Source organism: Populus alba, chromosome 1, assembly GCF_005239225.2.
Source record: "Populus alba chromosome 1, ASM523922v2, whole genome shotgun sequence".
NCBI classification, from domain to species: domain Eukaryota; kingdom Viridiplantae; phylum Streptophyta; class Magnoliopsida; order Malpighiales; family Salicaceae; genus Populus; species Populus alba.
Window position 1 is genome coordinate 28299507 of NC_133284.1, and position 20367 is coordinate 28319873.

Sequence of the window (20367 nt, forward strand, 5' to 3'; positions counted from 1 at the left end):
TAGCAAAAAAACAAACAAAGCTTGTAATCAGCGGTGAAATCGACTTTCCCAAACAAGTCATTGGGCATTACAAAATTGATTAGGGATAAACTAATTTAAATATATTTTTTTTACAATAAAATTATTTTTTTACCCAGCAAAATATATATATATATATATATAATATATATATATATATGTCTTTAGTCAAGGGCTTTTTTGTTTTTTAAATATTATCTATATAGTAAAATTACATTAATACCCTTAAAAACAAAGAACAATTAAACCTACATAAGAAGACATTTTTGTTCTTTTTATTTTATATAAATAATTAAGTTACGTAATTGCCTTTAAATTCAAAAAAGAATAGAAGCATTGTTTCAAGTGTATTTTTTATATTTTAATTATATTTTTCTTTTTAGTTGAAATAAGGGGTTGTTTCTATTTGTCAAAGATTTAATATTATTAAAAAAAACATTATTCACATGAAACATACACATCAGCGCGTGATGACCTTACACCAAGCAAACTACGAGTGTGGGGTTGTTTGATTACCAAAATCAATCAATGACGATGGCATTTAGAGTGGCACTTCATTCTCTTTTGTGATTGTGGATAGATTGTTCATGGCGAATACATAATTGGGCTCCAATAACATTTTCATTTCTTTTTCTCCTTTTTTTTTTTTTCTTTATCAACCTCAAATTCATGCCAAACCTTTCAAAAATTATTTTATGTCCTCCAATTTGTATTTCTATCAATTTTGAAAATTCATGCCAGCCCATTTAAAGATTATTTATGTCCTCTAGTTTATATTTTTATCAGTTTTAGCTCTCATTCTTTTTTTTTTATTATTATTGTTTTTGCTTTTAATGATTTTTGAAGTTTAAATTCTTTCCAGATTCATCATTGAGCATTTTATTTTCATTTAGTTTTTATTTGATTTGGTCATTGTTCTTTTGATTGCTTTTTTTTTTTTATGTGTTATCATTTTCAATTTCATCCTCATCATCTTATTTCTTTTAGTTTTTTATCCAATTTTTGGTTCTCTTTTTTTTTGATTGCTATTTTCTTATCTTTTTCTTAATTTATTTGTTTTTCAATTTAATCCTTAATTATTTTCTTTCATTCTAGTTTTTATACCATATTTGATCTTCATTGTTTTGATTGCTATTTGTTTTGTTTTAAAATTTCTTTATAGTTGAAAATCTTACTTCTTGATTTTTCTGTGTCATTTTTCCAATAGGGTAATATTGATCTTATAACTTGGACCATTGGTTTTTAAATGTTTATCCTGATTTAAGTTGGGTCCTCTTTTTATATTCTATATTAAACTTTGTTTTCAATTTCATCATTCGACATTGAGTTATCAGGTCTTGAGCTTTGTTATTTGTTTTACTTTCTATTTTATAAAGTTTATCCTGATCTTATATCTTGAGTAGTGAGTTAGTCGAGTTAACCTGAGTTGACTCAAGGTTTTTTTCTTAGTGTTTTTTTATAAAATTGATTCCTTTTCAAATCTCATCATTTGACATTAAAGTATTGACCCCTGAGCTTTGTGGTTTTTCTGATTTTCTTTATGTAGGGTCATATTTGAGTTTAGGTTAGTTAAGTTAACCCGTACTAACTTGTGTTTTTTTTTTTTTTTAGATTCGGTCTTTTTTTGCTAGGATATTTTTGTTAAAAATATATTATTTTTCATCTCGATCTCATATTATGGGTGGCAAGTTGATCATATTAACCCGTGTTGACTCAGATTTGTTTTTATGAGTTTGCTTTTTTTTTTTTTTCAATTTCATCATTTGACATTAGGTTATTGAGCATCGAGCTTTATGTTTTATTTGTTTTAATTTTGGCAGGGTTGTCTCGATTTCATACCTCGGGCCATGTGTTATTTGAGTTAACCCTTGTTAACTTGGTTTATTATCACCTGGACATCCCTTTTTTTATGTTATGGAAAAAATTGACCTAGCCCATACCATACCAAGAACCACCTATCTAGTGTTTATATATACTAGCTATTTGACTTGTGCTTCGCCATAGGCCGAATATTTTTTTACAATAAAAGAAATTAAATATTTAGTCTTTTTCATCATATTTTTTTACAAAAAAAATATCAAGTGTAAATCAAAATATTTACGCACATATCTAATTCAATAAATTGAGAATCATTTATGTCAACAAATGAAAAAAAAAGAGTCATTGACGATAATTGAATATGTACCTTGAAAAGTCGAGAGGCGGGTATAGATAAAAATATTTGATATTATAATACATTTTATTTATCCTATTGTGTTTAATGACTCTATTTATTAAAACCTATCCAAAAATAAAGTTCAATTATATAAAACATAAAAAAAATTATAAATGAATTATAAAAATCTATTAAAAAATTATATATATACAGTGGCGGAGCCACGTGGAGACAAAAGGGGGCAATTGCCCCCTTAACTTTTTTTTTAAAAAAAAAATTAATATATTAGTTTAGGGAATTTACTACGGGAAGGAAAACAGAAACCTGCATTGTTTATAATTGTAGGCTTATAATATAATATAATAAATATAAACAGCTCATTGCACAATTTTTTTCCTTCTTCCCTTATGTTTCCATATTAAATTGATGGTACCAGGCCTTCCAGCTTTAAAATATGGAATCCCTAGCTATCAAAGAGTATTTTTATTCCCTGCTTTTACCGAGTTGTTCTTTTCATGAGTTGCTCTGTCGCTTTGTTCTTTTCATGAGCTGTTGCTCTTTGTCTCTCTCGTATGCAAATTTCTCATCAAGTATAGGCAAGCAATTAATTTTTTTGCCTTTTTCTTTATATTTTAGGTAAATTTTCTTTATTTTCTTTATTTATTTCATTGTTTAATTTTAATTTTATTCTTTTATAATTAGTTATTAAAAATATTAGGGTTTATGATAATTTATGGGTTTTGATATAAATATGTTCAAAATAAATGTTTAAATCTACTAATTTAATCAATTAAATATTTCTTTTCTTATTAGAAAGGAATAAATTAATATTCATGCAAAACCACTATTCTTGACATCTCTTGTATTGGCAGAGTAGTTTATTGAAATTTAATATTTTTATATGACTTGTTTGTAAGTAAAATATCAAGTAGAAAACATGTTTTTCAAGAATTGTTTCTCTTACACATACACTAGGCATTGCTTCTCAATTAAATATCTAGAAATAATTAAGTATAATTTAATCAACATACTTATTATATGTATATAGATATGAATTGAAATAGTTTTTGATTTTAATGAATTGATGTGTATTTTGCTATGAATTTCATATGAAAGATTTAGAATTATTATCAAAATATGAAAACTCGAAGAGAACAATTATAATGTAAGTTTTTTCATTTTGAAAGTATTTTTAAATTAATTTTACTTGATATGAATTAGTATATATGCTTTAAATTGATTTCTAATGCATATCTATATAATTTAGTATTTGTTAATAATTTTCCCCCTCATTGAAAAAATAAATATTTTTTTTTAATTTATATTTAAATGACTAATCATTCTCAATGAAATTTTATTTTTTTAATTAGTATTTTTTTAAAATAATGGTTTTTTTTTAAGTATTATATATATATATATATATATAAATTAAAAAAAGAAATGATTATAAATTAGTCATTTAAATATAAATTAAAAATATATATTTAAAACTACATGTAAAAAGAAAAGAATGATTTTTTTAAAAGCCAAAATTATAGTGAATGATATGTCTTCCATCTCGATGTTTCTTTTGAAAAAATAAGTTAGATGATACGTTGCCTGACAAGGTCTAGATTTAGGCTGAATGTTTTTTTGGCTCAAAACTCATTTTGACCAAAAAATACCTAAAAAAAACACCCTGCGAACCTTGACAAATCAATTCATGGCCTTAAAACCACCCAAAAAACCACCCCAAAACTTGAAACTAAAAATCTTCTTTAACTCAAATATGTTTTTTCAAACACTCTCAAGGTTAGGAAAAAAAAAAAACATGTAGGTTGAACTCTTCTCATCGAGTGGAATCACTTAACATAAAAATTAATCTTTGTGGTGGTCTGAATCAATGCCAATAATATTTTTCTTTTTCAACCAATGGAATTTTGTGATTTCTCTCTGTCTTATCTCCCAAACTAGGAATCAAAAAAATAATAAAATAAATTTTTTGTATCAAAGTCAAATTGAAACAAATATTGAGGGATCGAATATGTATAATTTGTAAAGTTTGAGGATTAAATTAAATTTTTATATAAACTTTAAAACCATCATTCATTGCGTCTTTTCTACTTTGATATATGGTATTTCAATTTTGTTCTTAGTCAATGAATTTGATTTAATTGTACTTGAATTAGGCTTAAAAATGATTAATTGTGCAAAACAAAAGTTATAGGTTCAAATTGAAAAAACCAAAGCAAAATTTTAAACAATTGACCCACTGTAAAATGTGAGAAAGTAAACAATATATATGTGTGCAATATTTTCTTCATACCTTTTAGATTATTTTCATTAATCATGAGGATGTAATAACGATGATTATAATGCTGGAAAGATATTAGTAATAGTATGATAGTTTTGGTGTTTGTGATTTTAATAATGCCGGTAATATGATATTATAAAAAAATAAAAATAATAAATAACCACTTGTTATTAATATGATATTATCCCCTTTTTGTGTGAAGTAGAGTTATGTGTAGGAAAAAAATCTTGTTGAATTGATCCTCAATTAAACAGTGGAGGAAACCAATGTGCTGATTTCTTGTGTGTTTGGGATTTTTGAATTTTTTATTTTTTTTATTTTAAATAATTTTTTTATGTTATTGAATCATTTTGATGTGTTAATGTTAAAAATAATTTTTTAAAAATAAAAAATAAATTCATTTTAAATATATTTTTAAACGAAAAATACTTTAAACCATCACTACCACTACAATCCCAAATAAACTATTCATCCATAATTAAAATCGTGTAGTTCATTAAAGCTTAATTTTTTTTTTTAATTTTTTCCACAAGATAAAATTCTATTGAATTTCCTGTTAAAATTAAAGGTGCGTGGCATGCTCTAATCAATAAACATTTAACATTTTGGAATGAAAATGAAACTATTTTAAATTTTAAAAATTAAATATTGAATGGAATCTTAATTTTTTTAAAAATATATAAAAGTAAATTAGATATAATTTTTCAGATTTATTACACTAAAATTAAAGTGATATCAAAACTAATTAACTTCTTCAAAAATACATACTTATTTATTTATTTAGAGACACTTGAAAGGAATAAGAGAAAACGAAGAGATTATAAAAAAAAAAAAATGATTTAAATCTTATATATTTTAAATATATAAATTTAATTTATTTATTAATTAAATATAAATAGAAGTAGAAAATAGATTCTAAATAGCCCGATCATGATCATGTGTCGATCATTGATTTTAAGGGAAGCTAGTTGCATGATTGAATGAAAGGAGTCACTTCCAAAATAAATGGAAAAGACTCAATTGTACATTTTTAAACAATAAGACAACAGCTCAAAATCACGTGGACTTCCATAGCATTACACAGACAACAATTTCTCTGCCAAGTGGATCCATGATGCCAGGTGCTCCAAGCTGAAAGCGTGCGATTTATTTAGACATGCACGAAGCCCACGTGTAACTAATTCGTTGACCACGTGTCTAATCCATCGCGGATTCAGTAACAAAGCCTCTCTCTCCCAAGCTAGCTTGCGCAGTATTTATCAAAAAGAAAAAGAAAAGGCTTGCACAGCACAATAACCAGAGGCAAAGGAGAGCGAGAGAGGGAGTAAAACGGCAATGGCATCAGATCTGAGCCCAGAATATGCCTATACGATAGTCTACGCGAAGGACGTCGCCAAGTCCGTTGCTTTCTATGCTAAAGCATTTGGCTATCATGTTCGTCGCGTCGACGAGTCTAACAGGTACTAATTTTATTTCAATATGAAATTAAGATGAATTAAATTGATTATTTGTTTATTCAATGCTTACTAGAGCTACTATTTTGGTTTGAAAATAGATGGGGAGAGCTGGACAGCGGGCCGACCACGATAGCCTTCACTCCGATTCACCAACGGGAGACTGATGACCGAAGCGGTGCAGTGCAGACTCCCCATTCTGACCGGGAGAGACCACCCATGGAGGTTTGTTTTTCTTATACGGATGTCGATGCTGCCTACAAGGTAGATTTCTCCTTCGGTATCTTGCGTTTTCATTTCTCATTTATATGGCTATCGTTTTTTTATAAATAATTTATTCACGACGATGGATGATGACAGAGGGCAGTGGAAAACGGTGCTATCCCGGTGAGCAAACCAGAGGACAAAGAATGGGGACAGAGGGTCGGGTACGTGCGTGATATTGATGGAATAGTAGTGAGACTGGGGAGCCATGTTGTGAAGCCTACAAAGCAAGACTGAGATAACTTTTGAGAAAAATCATTTTTAATTATAATTGATAAAGATAAAATTTGTGTTCTTAGATCAAATGCATATCATTTGATGGAAAGCTTCTCTAATTGATTGACCTTCCAATGGATGCAATAATGTCTATAATTTCCATCCCTTGTTCCGTAAGCATTTAAGCATTCCCATTTCGTATGAAAAACACAAGTTTCAAAATTATTGCTTCCATTTCTTAGATAAACATCTTTTTTTTATTATTATTATTATTAAGATAGGTTTATACACCAGTTTACGTACATTTTTAATAATACTAAAAATTTTAAAATTAATAATCATGTAAATCTTCAATAATCATGGTAAAACTTAAACTTTTAATTATTAGAAAATAAATCTAAAATTTAATTAATTTTTTTTTTAGTTTAACGTGGGTGTCCGGGCCAGCTTGCGCGCACCTCGACTAATCCCACGGTCCCTAAAGTTAACGACCATGTAAGCTTTCAGTGGTCATCATATGAGCAACCTAGGGCTCGAACCTGAGACCATAGAGGGAGCAAACTTCTTGGTCCCAAGTTCTTACTACTAGGCCACCACCTAAATGATTAATTAATTTTTTTTTTCTTAATTGCTTTAATGATGGGGTTTATGTGAAACATAATACATTATATTATCTTTTTTCCCTTCTTACAAATTGAAGACCTATGCAGAGTCATTCATTCCAATCACCAGGAAAAGTGTAAACAATTCTGCGTGACAAGAAGTTCTTGATAACACCATCAAAGAATAATGGCCTTGATTGCAAACAGGTTCTGTAGTGGAGACACTTAGGATTACGAGTATGACTAGCCCCTCTTTGTCACTAATCTAAATAACACCAAACAAAACTCTTTAACAAGTGCAAATCGACATAGAAAACTATTTTTTTAGCTTTTCTTTTTTCTTGATTTTTGATGCAAAAAGGATAGCCAAATGAAAAACTAAATTGAAAATTTTATAATAAAAAAAAAGTTATTTATACGTATCTATTAAAACAGTCAAAAAATATTTATTCTTTCATCTCCACAATTTTTCTCAATGTTTTTCTCAAAAAGTTAACAATATTAATATTACATATATTAAAATTGATTGTTAAAATAATTTCTTTTTATATTGGAGTTTACATAAGAAAAAAAACCATATTTATACTACTAAAAAAACTACATCAATAATTTCACTCTTCTAAATTACATGCTATTAGATGAGAGCAGCCATCAACTTCATGTGGCATATAAGAACTTGTCCAACGAGAGGAATTTTGAATACTCCTCGATCAAAACCCAAAAAAAAAAAAAAAAAAAAGAGCTCTTTAATTTCACATCCAAAACTGATGATACAACCCACTTTTTTGTGCCCTCAATGTATGTTAGTTTTATATTCAAGTTCAGGATATGGATTGCATCGCCATATCTTTATGTAGAGTTGACGCTTGATTTTTCAAAAAATTCTTATTGCAAATGAAAGAAAATTAACCAACTTCGTTTATTTTTATGTTAATGCCTTCTTTCATGACACCACCTACCAATCAATGTTAGTTTATGCCGCTGTTGAGTATTGGATTTAGCGTGTGTCATGGTGGTTTTTTTAAAAATATTTTTAATTCTGATTTTAAAAATTTTATTTTTTAAAAATATATATTTATTTAAAATTAATGTGAGATACGATCAATCCACTAGAAATATAAAACTTTTCATCAAACAAAGATCTTCCTTCCTTCCGGGAAAATGCTTCTTGTTACCAAGGATTTTTCCAATCACCTTTTTATAAGAAACGATGGAGACCGGTTTAAATCAATAAAGTATAATTTTTGCATTTAAAATAAATATAAATATTTTTTTTATAAATGAAAATTAAATTATTTTAATGTTTATAAAATTAAAATTTAAAACTTAATTATATATAGATTCAAAATAAAAAAGACTAAGACTAATATGATTGATTAACTAAGAAATTACATAATTGCAATTTTTTTTTTAATTTTTTTACTATAGTGAGTACGGCAACAATGACAAATCAATTAATTGTTTTAGAAAAAAAGTATGTTTAGATTTGTTTTTTCTTGGCATATATATATATATTCTTTTTTTATTTTTCCTATCTATCACTGTTTTTTTCTTGTTTTTTTTCTTTGTAGTTTTTTTATTTTTCTTTGTTTATATTTGTTTTTTGTAAAAAATTATTAGTTTTTATTCTTTAAACTTTGAATATACCGGATAGAATGGTTGTCAATAATTGTAGTATATGAACAGTAAATATTTTAAAATTTTCTGTAAAATACCGACAGATTAAATTCAGAACTTCTGGGTTTGATTATTTTTACGAAGTATGATTAAATTCTCAACAGGGGTAAATTTAATGGTTATTCTTATTACTTTTTTTAATGATTTATACAGCAATTTGTGAAGGGCAGAGTATTTATTCCATTACATAAATTTTAAGTAATTGGATTTTTCTACTATAACCATATTAACTCATTTTTACTGTGTTTTAAGGTAGCATTTTGTACAGTTTTTTATATACCTACACGTTAATAAAAGCTAAAGAAAAAAAAGAAAACTGAATGTCATTCAATGTCACATGTTATTTTTTTTCAAACTTTTCTTTTATAATATTCCATCTTTCATTTTTCTTTAAAATTTCATCTCAAAATTTTAAATTAGTGATCACTTTAATTTATTTTAATTTGTTTTTTATAAAATTATAATAATCTTAAACAAATATTTTAATATTTAGTTGGTGCTAAATTATTGCAATCATTTATTTTTGTTATAATATCATTAAATAAAAAATAGTTTTAAAAATAAGGTATTAAAACTCAATTTAGTGTGTGATCCAACTCACGAGTCTTGCAAGTTGAGTCATGAAACCCATATTGATTCAATATGTTGATGTCTTAATATTAAAAAAATAACATCTTTAAATCTTTCTAAAATCAAACCATATTTTTACCTGTGATCTATGTTATTTTTTGACATGTCAGGTCAATTGAGTTATCTAGAATCAACTTCCATATGGGCTGAAAGGTTTTTAAAAATGATTAGGTAGGTTGAGTTTAAAAAACAATACTAAATATTTTTTTTAATTCCATATTCCAATTTTATCTTTTGAGTCTTGTTTGATTGTTTTTTTTTTATTAATTTTATTCTTCAGAATTTGATTTATTTTGTATTGGTATTCATAATTTATTTTGGTTTGCGTATTATAAGATTATAGCAATTTTAAACAAATGCCCCAACATTTGGTTGATGCTTAATTTTATGATGGTCTATTTTTATTATCATTTCATCAAGGAAAAACTAGTTCAAAAAAAATTTATTAAACCAAGTATAGTCCATGATTCATGTCACAAGTTTAGCAGGCTAGGCCACGAAATCCGGGGTCAATCTAATACGTGTCTGTTTCAGTATTAAAAAAAATATATATCATATTAAAAAATTTTAAAAGTCAAATTATGATTTTTACAGGTCATTCAAGTTGTGTTTAGACCCATCAAATCGACTGAATTATATTAATATGACTCTTCACATGATGTAATTTGAAATATAAACTAGGCAAAATGTTGAATCAAAAGTTTATAAAATTAATCTACTTAGCTGGGTTTAATAACAATGCTAAAGAATTTTCAGCAATATAAATATACTTTTTAGGTTCCACAAAATTTTGATTTCGAGCCGTAGCATGGGTTAGGAAACTAGCTATAACATAGAGTAAAAACAATTATAATTCTAGGGATCAAATTTCAAATCGAAACAAAAAAATAAAGCCTCCTTTTCTTTTTTCATTGTGCAGGAGGTGTGTTTTTAAGTATTTTGGTCCTCAAAGTTTTTAGTTTTCCTTTTCTTTTCTAGTCAAAACTAAATTATTACAAATCATAATCTTAATTCAAAAACTCATTTTGATCCTCCCATTTTCTCTATTCAACTTTCAATCCCTATAATTACATCACCGTGTCAATTTTGTTTTTGAATTCACATTCTTAGATTTTTTTTGTTGTATAAAAAAAACCGGTTCATCCTGCAGCGGGACAGTACCCTATTCTTTTTGAATTGAAACCAATTATGGAGCCGGCACTTTAAGAGCAAATAAAGGCACAAAGCTCCAATAACAGTTACTGTTAAAGAATTTGAACCCCAAACTCGATCGAACTTTTGGGATTTTTTTTTCCGGGCAACACAACAACGCCTTTTTTCATGTTATTTTTTTTAAAATAATTTATTTATTTATTTTAAATTATTATTTTTAAGTATTTTCATAACAATGTTATGATATGTTGATATTAAAATAAAATTTTAAAAATATTATTTTAATACATTTTTTTTAAAAAAATTCAATTATTAAAAAGTTATTATTAATGCAAGCACGTGTCATTGTATTCAGAGAACGCTACATGTCCCGTCCTCAATATTCAATTAGATTTTTGTTTGAGTTCTTTTATATATATATATATATATATATAATTTTTTGAATTGCTGGTTTTCTTTCAATAGGCGCTTGTTGTGCTGGAGAATCCCTCTTTAGGGCAATCATTCTTTTATTTGTGACTGAGGGGAAGTCTCATATTTCTTCATACAGCGCCAAGAAAAGCTGCAACTTTCTCCAAAAGTGAGAGCAGCGACTGGGGGAACGTACAATAATGTAAGCTTTCACGTGATAGGCTCTGTAATTGATGCTATTTGGGGGTAGAATGGGCCAACGGGGGGAATTTTCGAGAAAGGAAAGGATAGGACTGTGATATTCAAATAGAGATGAAACATTTTGAACCTCTCCGTGCTGTCTGTTAATTAATAATTTTATATATTTTTAATAAATTTCCAAAGTGAAAAATATTTTTTTAAAAGAACATGCAATATAATAAAGAACACACAAACTTTTTTTTTTTTTAAAAAAAAAACTAAATCCCGTTAACTTTTTACATAGAGCAAAAACATATGCACTGTGATGCTATAAAGCAATGACGTTTTTTTATTTCCTTTATTAAAAACAAACAAGGCTTTTTTATGAGGTAAGATTGTTTTTTCTAAGGATTCACTTGATAGTATGAAATTATTTGGGGTATAATGGTTTCTTAGTTTTTTTACACAATTAAATAAAATAAATACCCCTGGGAAGTTAAAAAGAAATATAAAGGATGAAAAAGCTTTTTCGTCATTTTCTATTTTTTTTAAAAAACAACTATTTCGGTGCCCTTCAAGTGAAAAGAAGAGAGGGTAATGAGAGGGTAATGGGTGTTTTAATATTTTCATCATGATTTTTCTCTTGCAATCTTTTCTTTTCTCCTTGAAATTCATGGGTAAACCAGATTTTAGAGTTATCCTCCTATTTAATTTTTTTTTCAATTGTGATCCTTTTTATAAATTAGCTACTCAGTCCACTGGACATAACCTGCTATTTTTTTTTTTTATCAGCGTTCAATAGATAAAAATATTAATTTAAAAGAAATAATTCAAAAACTTTGAAAGGGAACTAGTAAGTATCTAAAATTAAGATTTGATTAAACAGAACCCCAAACATGGCATCCCATCCCAACATAACATTAAGATTTAAGACCAATTATTAATTAATCTTGCTAATCTTCTAAGATGACGAGCGGGGAGACAATGAGGACAGATACAAAGAAGCGAAAGATAGACATATTATTCATTCTTGGTCTCTGCAACTCTTGACTCTCTAGTGACAGAAGATAACTTTGAGTTCACGTGGCGAAGAACATTCATGCATGAGCGATGGACTATCATGAGCATAGGTAAAGGTGGCAGGACAAGCATGCTTAAAGAACTCAGAGAAAGTCGAAGCCCTACACGTCTGTGGACTATTGTAATGGTTCCTGCAACACAGCTCATCCGTTCCAAGTGCCTCACACCCGCTCTTGCACCCCACAACATGACCGTGACGGCCCAGTGACCTGAACTGGAGCTTCTCTGGGCACGTGGCTAGCAGATTGGCTCTGCAACCCACCACAGGGCACACCCCTTTCCCTTCGTGCGGGGTCACTGTCATGGGGAGGTTAAAGCCGTCAACAAGGGACACTCCATAAGAGGAGAAGTCCTTGTGGCCGTGGTGGATAGTGATCTGGGCCAGCGTGGCAGGGGTGGCTCCACCGAGTCCGTTGCATTCGATTCTGTTGTTGCAATCACCTGTAACGCAATGGAACTTTCCGTTGGAGTGGGCACAGCCAGTGCGGCCCCAGATCCGGCCTGACCAGAGCTGGTCTGGTGCACGGAAGGAGCGGTGGGTGAGAGTTTGGAGAGGGAAGCCTCCCTTCTCGAGGACGGGGTGGCCAGCGTTGGGCTGGATTGCTGGGTAGATAGTAAAGGGGCAGTTATTGACTAGGGTTATGATGAGCTCTGGGCGAGCAACATGGAAAAGGGTGCACGAGATAAGGAGAGCACAAGCGATGAGTTGCGTGGCGGTAGCCATTTTTCCTTTTGGTTCAAGAGACTAATGTGACAGAAGTATACCTCTTATAAGCATTAAGGGTTTGAGATATGCATGGGTTTCGAGCTTTTCTCTTTTCCTTTTATCGAAATGAAAAAAGAAAGAAAGAAAGAGGTTTTCTTTTTATCTAGGTGGGTGAGCGGTGTTTTATACATGCTTGGATTTCTGGAGTAAAGTGTTACTTTAAGAAAATAAATTTACTGTAGGGAACCTTATAAGAAATAAATATATTTTTAAATAAGAATTACTTTAAAAAATAATAATTACTGTATTTTAAGAAATGGGTCATGTACCTTTTCCTACAGTAAATTTTAGAAAAAGCGAGGAGCTTCGTTACCGACTTGAACGTGGGTTTGAAGGACTGAATTGTAATTCTACGAGGCGGGAACTGGAATATGCCGAAGGCAGACACGGGACGTGGATTCTCCTCCTGGCTCTGGGGTCATTTTGCCGGTGAATAAACAAGTTTGAAATGGCTATCACTATCTCTCTAGTCTCTACCCATAGTCCCATACCGTCGACATATAGGGGGCAGTTTAGTCAATTACAAAGAAAAGGAGGAAATATCGTGGCAGTAATCATGTTTCTTACATTTCTTTTCCCTACAAGAATCATGTTTGAATGCGAAGTAAGAGATTTGCTATTGGTTAATGGCCCTTTGTTGATCTTGGGACGAACAAATTCTGTCTCTTGTGCCCTCTGTTATTTAGCAAATCGACAAATTAAGATTATTACCAACTGTACTAACAGCGCCAATATTTGAATACCTCGTAATTGAATTTAATTTAAAATTTTTAATGATTTTTTATATTTTAAATATCAAAAGCCAAATTTTAAGTATAATTTAATCTTTAAAAATAATATAAATATAAATTAAAAATTAGAGTGATGTAATCCAACCCATGAATTTTATTTTTAATTCAAAATTAGGCAAGTAAACAACTCTTCATTTGCTTTTATTTTTTTTAGACAAAAAACCAAATTTTTTTTTTATTTGTAAATCAAAATTAGAGGGATGTGATCCAACCCATGAATTTTATTTATTATTTGGATAGATTAATTTAATTAAACACATGAACAATTGTTTTGTTCATAATAAAAATTCCTTTTAAACTAAAAAATAACCACCTGGACAATTGTTTATGCTTTTTTATATTAAAAACTTAACTTTTGATTCTACATGCAACGGAAAGCACGGGTATACGTTAATAACTAGCCATTTAACCTATGTTTCATCATGAATTATAATTTTTTTTTAAAAAAATACCAGATATGTAGGTTGCTTCAATATATTTTTTTTACATAAAAAATTAAAAATGTAAATTTAAACAAGCAAGATCAAGTTATTCCATAATATAAAATGAGGCTTGCATGCGATTGTGTTTATTGAACTTATTTATTTAAATAAATAAATAATAAATCTACACAACAAAACTCATAACTTAAAAGAAAAATAAAAATGAAGCTGACTGAATAAACTCATGTTAAAAAAAATATTATGCAAGGTCGAATACATGAACAATATAATTTAAAAACGAATATTTTTTATTTTAAAAAATAAACTTTATTTGTAAAAAAATTTATAGATGAATGAAAATAATACCTTAAAAAATAAAATAGAAAACAAACAACTAAAAAAACTTATATTGAAAAAAGGCATGCCAAAATTATAACCTAAGTCATGAGACCAGGATAAACACATAGAAAAAACTTGAAGAAAATCATAAAACCAATATTTTAAAAAAAAAACGAACACAAAACAATAAAATTGTATGAAGCTGAATTCCCAACAAATTAAATGTTAAAAGATGAAACTAAAAAAAAAATCAATTACACAAAAAGATAAAAAAAAAATGAGGGTGAGAAAAAAACATTAATTAGAGGGATAAAATTTTCAATTGGAGGTTTTAATTGAATTGAAAAATAGTTTTAATAAAAGAAAATAAAAATAAAAATAATGAGAGTCAAACTAAAGAAAAATTAAAACAATATAAATTTTGTTTTGAACAATGGAATTGAAAGAAAAAAAACTTCAACAAATATGACAAGGAAAAAATTAGAAATTTAGAAAAATAAGAAGCGAAATGAAAAACCAAACATATAAGAAAATGCAATTGAATGACTAAATTAAAAATAATAAAAAGTTCTATAAATAGAAAGTAAACAAAATAAGAAATTAATAGAATGAGGATTGAAATTGAAAAGTAAAAAATAAAAAAGATAATGGTGTACCTTACATGTAATGATAGAGAGAAAAAAAAATCAAATGACCACCGATGACAATTCGATCATCGTCAATTGCCACATGCCACTCTAAATAGAAGAGGATATGATGACGCATCTAGAGAGATAACAGAAAGCCAATTATGTTTACTGCGTAACGTCACATATGCCACCTAAATGGCACGGATGAGACCCATGCGTTGAAGCTGCTAAGCACGCTCCAATATCTTCAAGCATTAAAAAGTTTAGATAAAATGGAAAAAAAAAAACCAAAATACCCACTATAAAGGTACACAAATACCCCAAAATGCTAAGATTATGTTTTGTCTCTTCCAAGGTTAAAGATGTAATTGCATTGTACAATAAAATTCAAAACCCTAAAATACCCTTATCCAATAGCATAATAATTTTTTTATTTTGAGGGGAAATACATATATTTACTATTAAGAAGCTTATATAAAGTCAAAAAAGACTTTGTTAAAAAATTATATATTTTATTGATTTTGGGGGTAAAATAATTTTTTTATTTTGAATTTTTTTTTTAAAAGACATCAACACCCCCATCCAAAAGGCTTAATTTTCTTGTACCAAAAGGCATAGATGTAATTTTATTATTGAAGACACATTTTACTATTTATTGGGATATAATAAAACATCCACGCATGGAATGTGGTGGAACTTTAACTATAGCTTGTCTATTTACAAACAAAATTAATTTAGTTTGGCCTCAACTTACTCTTTTTGTCAGATTTACTTAAACATTAAAGTCTGAATTTTTTTTATTTATAAAAAAACAACATATAAAGCTTTATTAAATAAACACTATGCATGATTGATACAATAAGCTTCATCAAATCAGTGGAAGGTCTAGCAACGCAATCAAAAGGACATCTATTTGACCTAACTCATTTCACTAACCAATTAGCCATTGAGTTTTATCGGCTATTGTGATACATTGAATTTAGAACCTAGAATTATCAGCAAGAATGTTTTTATATTTAAGTCATGATATGTTCTAATGGATCCAAATAAAATAGAATAAAAAAATCCCTCAAAATAGACCTACAAAAATCCTCTAAAAAGAATAAACAAACACCTAAAAAAACACCTAAGGAATATAGGCCCGGGCAAGTAACCCAATCCCATACTCCTTATAGGCACCTGGTTCATGGGCCCTATGCAGTGCACTGGGTGTCTGCCCAGTGCATGGGCATACATTGGGCTTACATTGAGTGCACCCGAGGTGCTAAGAATGCACCCTAACACCCTTGTGGGTTAGGGTTGTTAATTAGTACTTAAAAGTGCATTTTATCAAGGATGATTGCACTTAAAGTATCATTAAATTCTCTAACTTAAGCATATTTTATAATAACAAGTCTGATAACATAAAATATTTTTAATTTATGGTAAATGCTCATTTTAAATGCAGGCATATCTCACAATTTAAAGGATTGATTGATGTGTTTAACTATTGAAAGTGAAAAGACAAAGAAAGGGCTAAGCTTAAAGAAAAGATGTTGGTTCAATTTAAACTGGAACATCATTCGGTTATTTGATCATAACTGGAGTTGTAGAACATGGATTTAGGTTTGGTTTATATGGACGGAAAGCTAAGACATAGGCCTAAGACTTTAATGAGAGTCCAAGTTTCAAAACGGCCGTTTTCAAGTTCAAATTATAGCAAAAAGAGAGAAGTCAGAATCTGTCTTGTAGCCCAGATATTGTTCAGTGTTCAGCTCATATCTCGAGTTCTATAAGTCCATATGAGCTCATTCTTATTTTGTTGGAAAGCTGAGACAAATTTCCTAAAATTTGCATAAAGACTATCTATTCAAATTCTGACGTTAGCAATGATATTTTGTTCAGATAAGAAGATAATGGTTATCACCAAGGCAAGAGGTGGTCACTCACTCAATAATTAGTCATCAAATCAATAATTTTAAATTTTAGCCTATAAAAGGAGGCATTTGCCATACATTTAGACATCTTGGTGTTCAGATCAATATCACTCTCTCTCATTGTATTTTATAATCTTCAATTTTTATTTTATGTTATATTCATCTCTTGGTTATGCTTTTCATTTCCTTTACTATACTTAGTTAACTTATATCATGTTTATGTTCTTACATTGTTTATTTATGTTTTTCTTCTTCATGATGTTTAGCTAAATTAATTTTGTCAAGGTGAAAAGGGTACACTAATGATGTAATAATAAGTATAATATAAACTCAACATGAATTTTAATGTTTGATACTAACATGTTTTGTATTTGTTATCTTACTCACTCTTAATACCTTGCTTGTTAAATGATTAATCTAGATTTGTGTTGTACAACCCTTGGTACAACAAATACTTGACACTTTCATTGCCTATTAAATGGTATAAACCGACACTTGTGCTATGAAAGGAACTTGATTTGTTGTTAACATAAGTTATCACCATGAATACATGATCACATTTACAAGTATTGACATCACTCAAATAAAATAATTAATATAATCATATTAATAATTTATAATCCGATTAGAATCTCCTTTGTGTGTGGTTTCCAGTTGAGTAATAAAAAGAGTTTATATTATACTTATTTGATATAGCATTAGTGGATCCTCTAACCTTAACAATTGTTTTATCCTTGTTTAACCCTTACATCAATATCACATCTCAAAAGTTATCTTCAACTCCTTCTCATTTATTGTTTATAATTTTATATAGTTCACCTCCATGTGGTTTGACTCCAGTCTTGCCGGGTTATTTATTATTTCGACACTCCTGAACTTGAGATAAGACATCGATCTTTTGATCATGTTAGTTGTCATGCCCAAGTCTAATGTGGTTGAGTCCATACAACGCATCCGGATTCACTTTCACCTTTAATGGGCTCATGTATCTTACCCAAGCCCAACACCTATAAGAGAATTTTTCTCGAACCCCACATGGGTCCATCAACATTTTATACTGGTCCAATATGTATTATTTTAAGTAAAATACAACTCAAAATATCATAAAGATGAAATTACACCTTAATATCTCATCTCTATATTTTGAGTAGAATACTCACATGATTCATAAGTTATAAATACACCATGAATCCTTCATGTCAAAGGTTCGTAATCTTTTCACTCATAATATTTTTAGTATACATTTTTTTAGAGTCTATCTCTTTAACGATAATTCTTAATGATTAGTCTATCCTTTCAATTTTTATTTTAACAGGATATGTGGCACTAATCATTGAGAATAATTATTGAGAATTCTCAATGTTTATGGTTTTTAACCTCTACACCATTATAATAGAGGTTACAAACCTTCTACTTTTCGGTAAGATCTTTCTTCAATCAATGCTTCATGCCATCTAGGGAGGTCACCAACTACCTTTCATACTCTAGTGCAATCACTCTCCAAGGCATAAACTTGATTTTTTTGGTGCAATAAAACCACCTTTCATGGATCTATCCCCTCCACCCTTTAGAATTTTTTCTACGTATGGATATCACCAAAGGTCACCCTCATTAGGTTCCTTTCAGCCCTTTAAAATATTTTATAAGTATAGGCTCATCCTCTATGGATTTGCCCTAACTACTTAGAAATTTTTCTACGTATGAGATTTTTCTCCATAAATTTCCCATGACCTTTTAGAAAAATATTCTAAGTATGAAGTCTTTTATATTTCACCTAACCCTCATAAGAATTTTTCTAAGTATGGGTTCAACCATGATTCCCCTTTACATACTTAGAAATTTTTTCAAACATGGTGTACACCTTTATATACAGGCTCTCTAGTTTATTACCTGAGGTTTCAACCCTTCTTCTCACATGAAGGAAATTTAATGAACTTGTTATGGTAAACTGATATTTTTACAAGTTTATACAAATTAATACCACAAAGACTTGGAGGGGTTACTGATGGATCCAAATAAAATGGACCTAAAAAATCCCTCAAAATAGACCTAAAAAATCCTTTGAAAGAGGAAAAAGCTAAAAAAACACCTGAGGAACATGGGCGCTATACAATGAAATGGGCATTCGACATGTGCATATATGCCTAGCAACGCCCTCTTGGGCTCTAGCTGTCACGCCCGAGCCCAATGTATTTGAGTCCAGGCATCACGTTTGAACCCACTCTTGCCAGAGAATTTTTTTGGACCCCACACAGGTCCCTCGGTATTTTATATTGATCCAATACATATTATTTTAAGTAGAATACAACTTAAAATATTACAATGGTAAAATTACACTTCAACTCCTCCCCTCCATAAAAAGGATAAGATTCACGAGTTATAAATAAACTATGAATCCTTTAATTTAAAAGTTTATAATTTTCATTCTTAATATTTTTAGTATACATATTTTTAGAGTCTATCTCTTTAAAATATTATTATACTTTCTCTCTCTATAAAGTTACCGATTTTACTATTATAGAGTTTCCATGTCCATTAAAGGGGATCTTTTGTTGGTACTAGTTACCGATCATATGGTTTACCAAACACCACCTGCTACTATCATAGTTATCAAATATGTGTTTTATCAAACACAACTGCTATCACTAATGACCAATCCTCAAGAGTTTCTATATCAAGTCACTAAATACTTTGACTATAAAAAATGAATCATAATGTTTGAACTAAAAGATCAACCAATTATTCAATATAGTAACTTTATTCCTAAACATCTTGAATTTTGAGACTTATAATGTTCAAGTTCTTAATAAGAGTTCATCTGAACATTTATGATTTCTTTTGTAGCAATCAAGGAATCTGATTCGAATAGGACCTCATTTTAATATCACTGAGTAGTTATCATTGCTTCCTTAAGAGCTAGAGCTTCCCCCCGGAATGCTGATATGCAAATCTTCTTTGAAGCTCAATCATCAATAAATATACCTTTTCCATTTCTAAACACCATATTGATACCTGTTTGACTTTAACCCTCCATGTAGGAAGCATCACAATTTGCGTTAAATCTTTCTGTTGTCAGGAGGAAGGAGACCATGTTTAGTGAAACATTATATGATATGTTGACATAGTTGGTACCAGGCCTAAAGAGACTGAGTTTTAGAAAACTCATGCTGTGCGTAGAACTCAACAATGTTGGGACCGATTGACTTACCTTCAAGATCCATTTATTCCAAATCTCTCAACACATGTAGGCTGCACGAGTGACAACATATTCGCCCAACTTGTATGCGAACCAGGCTTCCCTTTCATGATGTCAGAAGAACAATGCACGTTCAATGATTTCTTTCTTTTCTTCGCACATTTGACATGAACCAG

The 20367-nt window shown here is 29.2% G+C and overlaps 2 protein-coding genes across 2 annotated transcripts; one reads left to right on the forward strand and one right to left on the reverse strand.

Moving 5' to 3' along the window:
• Positions 1-5774: 5774 nt before the first annotated feature.
• Positions 5775-6627, forward strand: LOC118028048 (uncharacterized). The gene is made up of 3 exons (XM_035031566.2): positions 5775-5926; positions 6022-6184; positions 6281-6627. The coding sequence occupies exons 1-3, from the start codon at positions 5802-5804 to the stop codon at positions 6419-6421; spliced, it is 429 nt and encodes a 142-aa protein (XP_034887457.1). The 5' UTR covers positions 5775-5801; the 3' UTR covers positions 6422-6627.
• A 5263-nt stretch (positions 6628-11890) lies between these two features.
• LOC118028049 (osmotin-like protein) lies at positions 11891-12941 on the reverse strand. The gene has a single exon (XM_035031567.2). It carries the CDS (start codon positions 12854-12856, stop codon positions 12107-12109), a length of 750 nt encoding a protein of 249 aa, XP_034887458.1. The 5' UTR covers positions 12857-12941; the 3' UTR covers positions 11891-12106.
• Positions 12942-20367: the final 7426 nt, after the last annotated feature.

Excerpts from the sequence above, each read along its gene's own strand:
- LOC118028049 (XM_035031567.2), bottom strand. The coding sequence starts at position 12,856 with ATGGCTACCGCCACGCAACTCATCGCTTGTGCTCTCCTTATCTCGTGC.
- LOC118028048 (XM_035031566.2), top strand. The coding sequence starts at position 5,802 with ATGGCATCAGATCTGAGCCCAGAATATGCCTATACGATAGTCTACGCG. Across the intron at positions 5,927-6,021 it reads CGCGTCGACGAGTCTAACAG|ATGGGGAGAGCTGGACAGCG; the intron begins GTACTAATTTTA and ends GTTTGAAAATAG. Across the intron at positions 6,185-6,280 it reads ATGTCGATGCTGCCTACAAG|AGGGCAGTGGAAAACGGTGC; the intron begins GTAGATTTCTCC and ends GGATGATGACAG.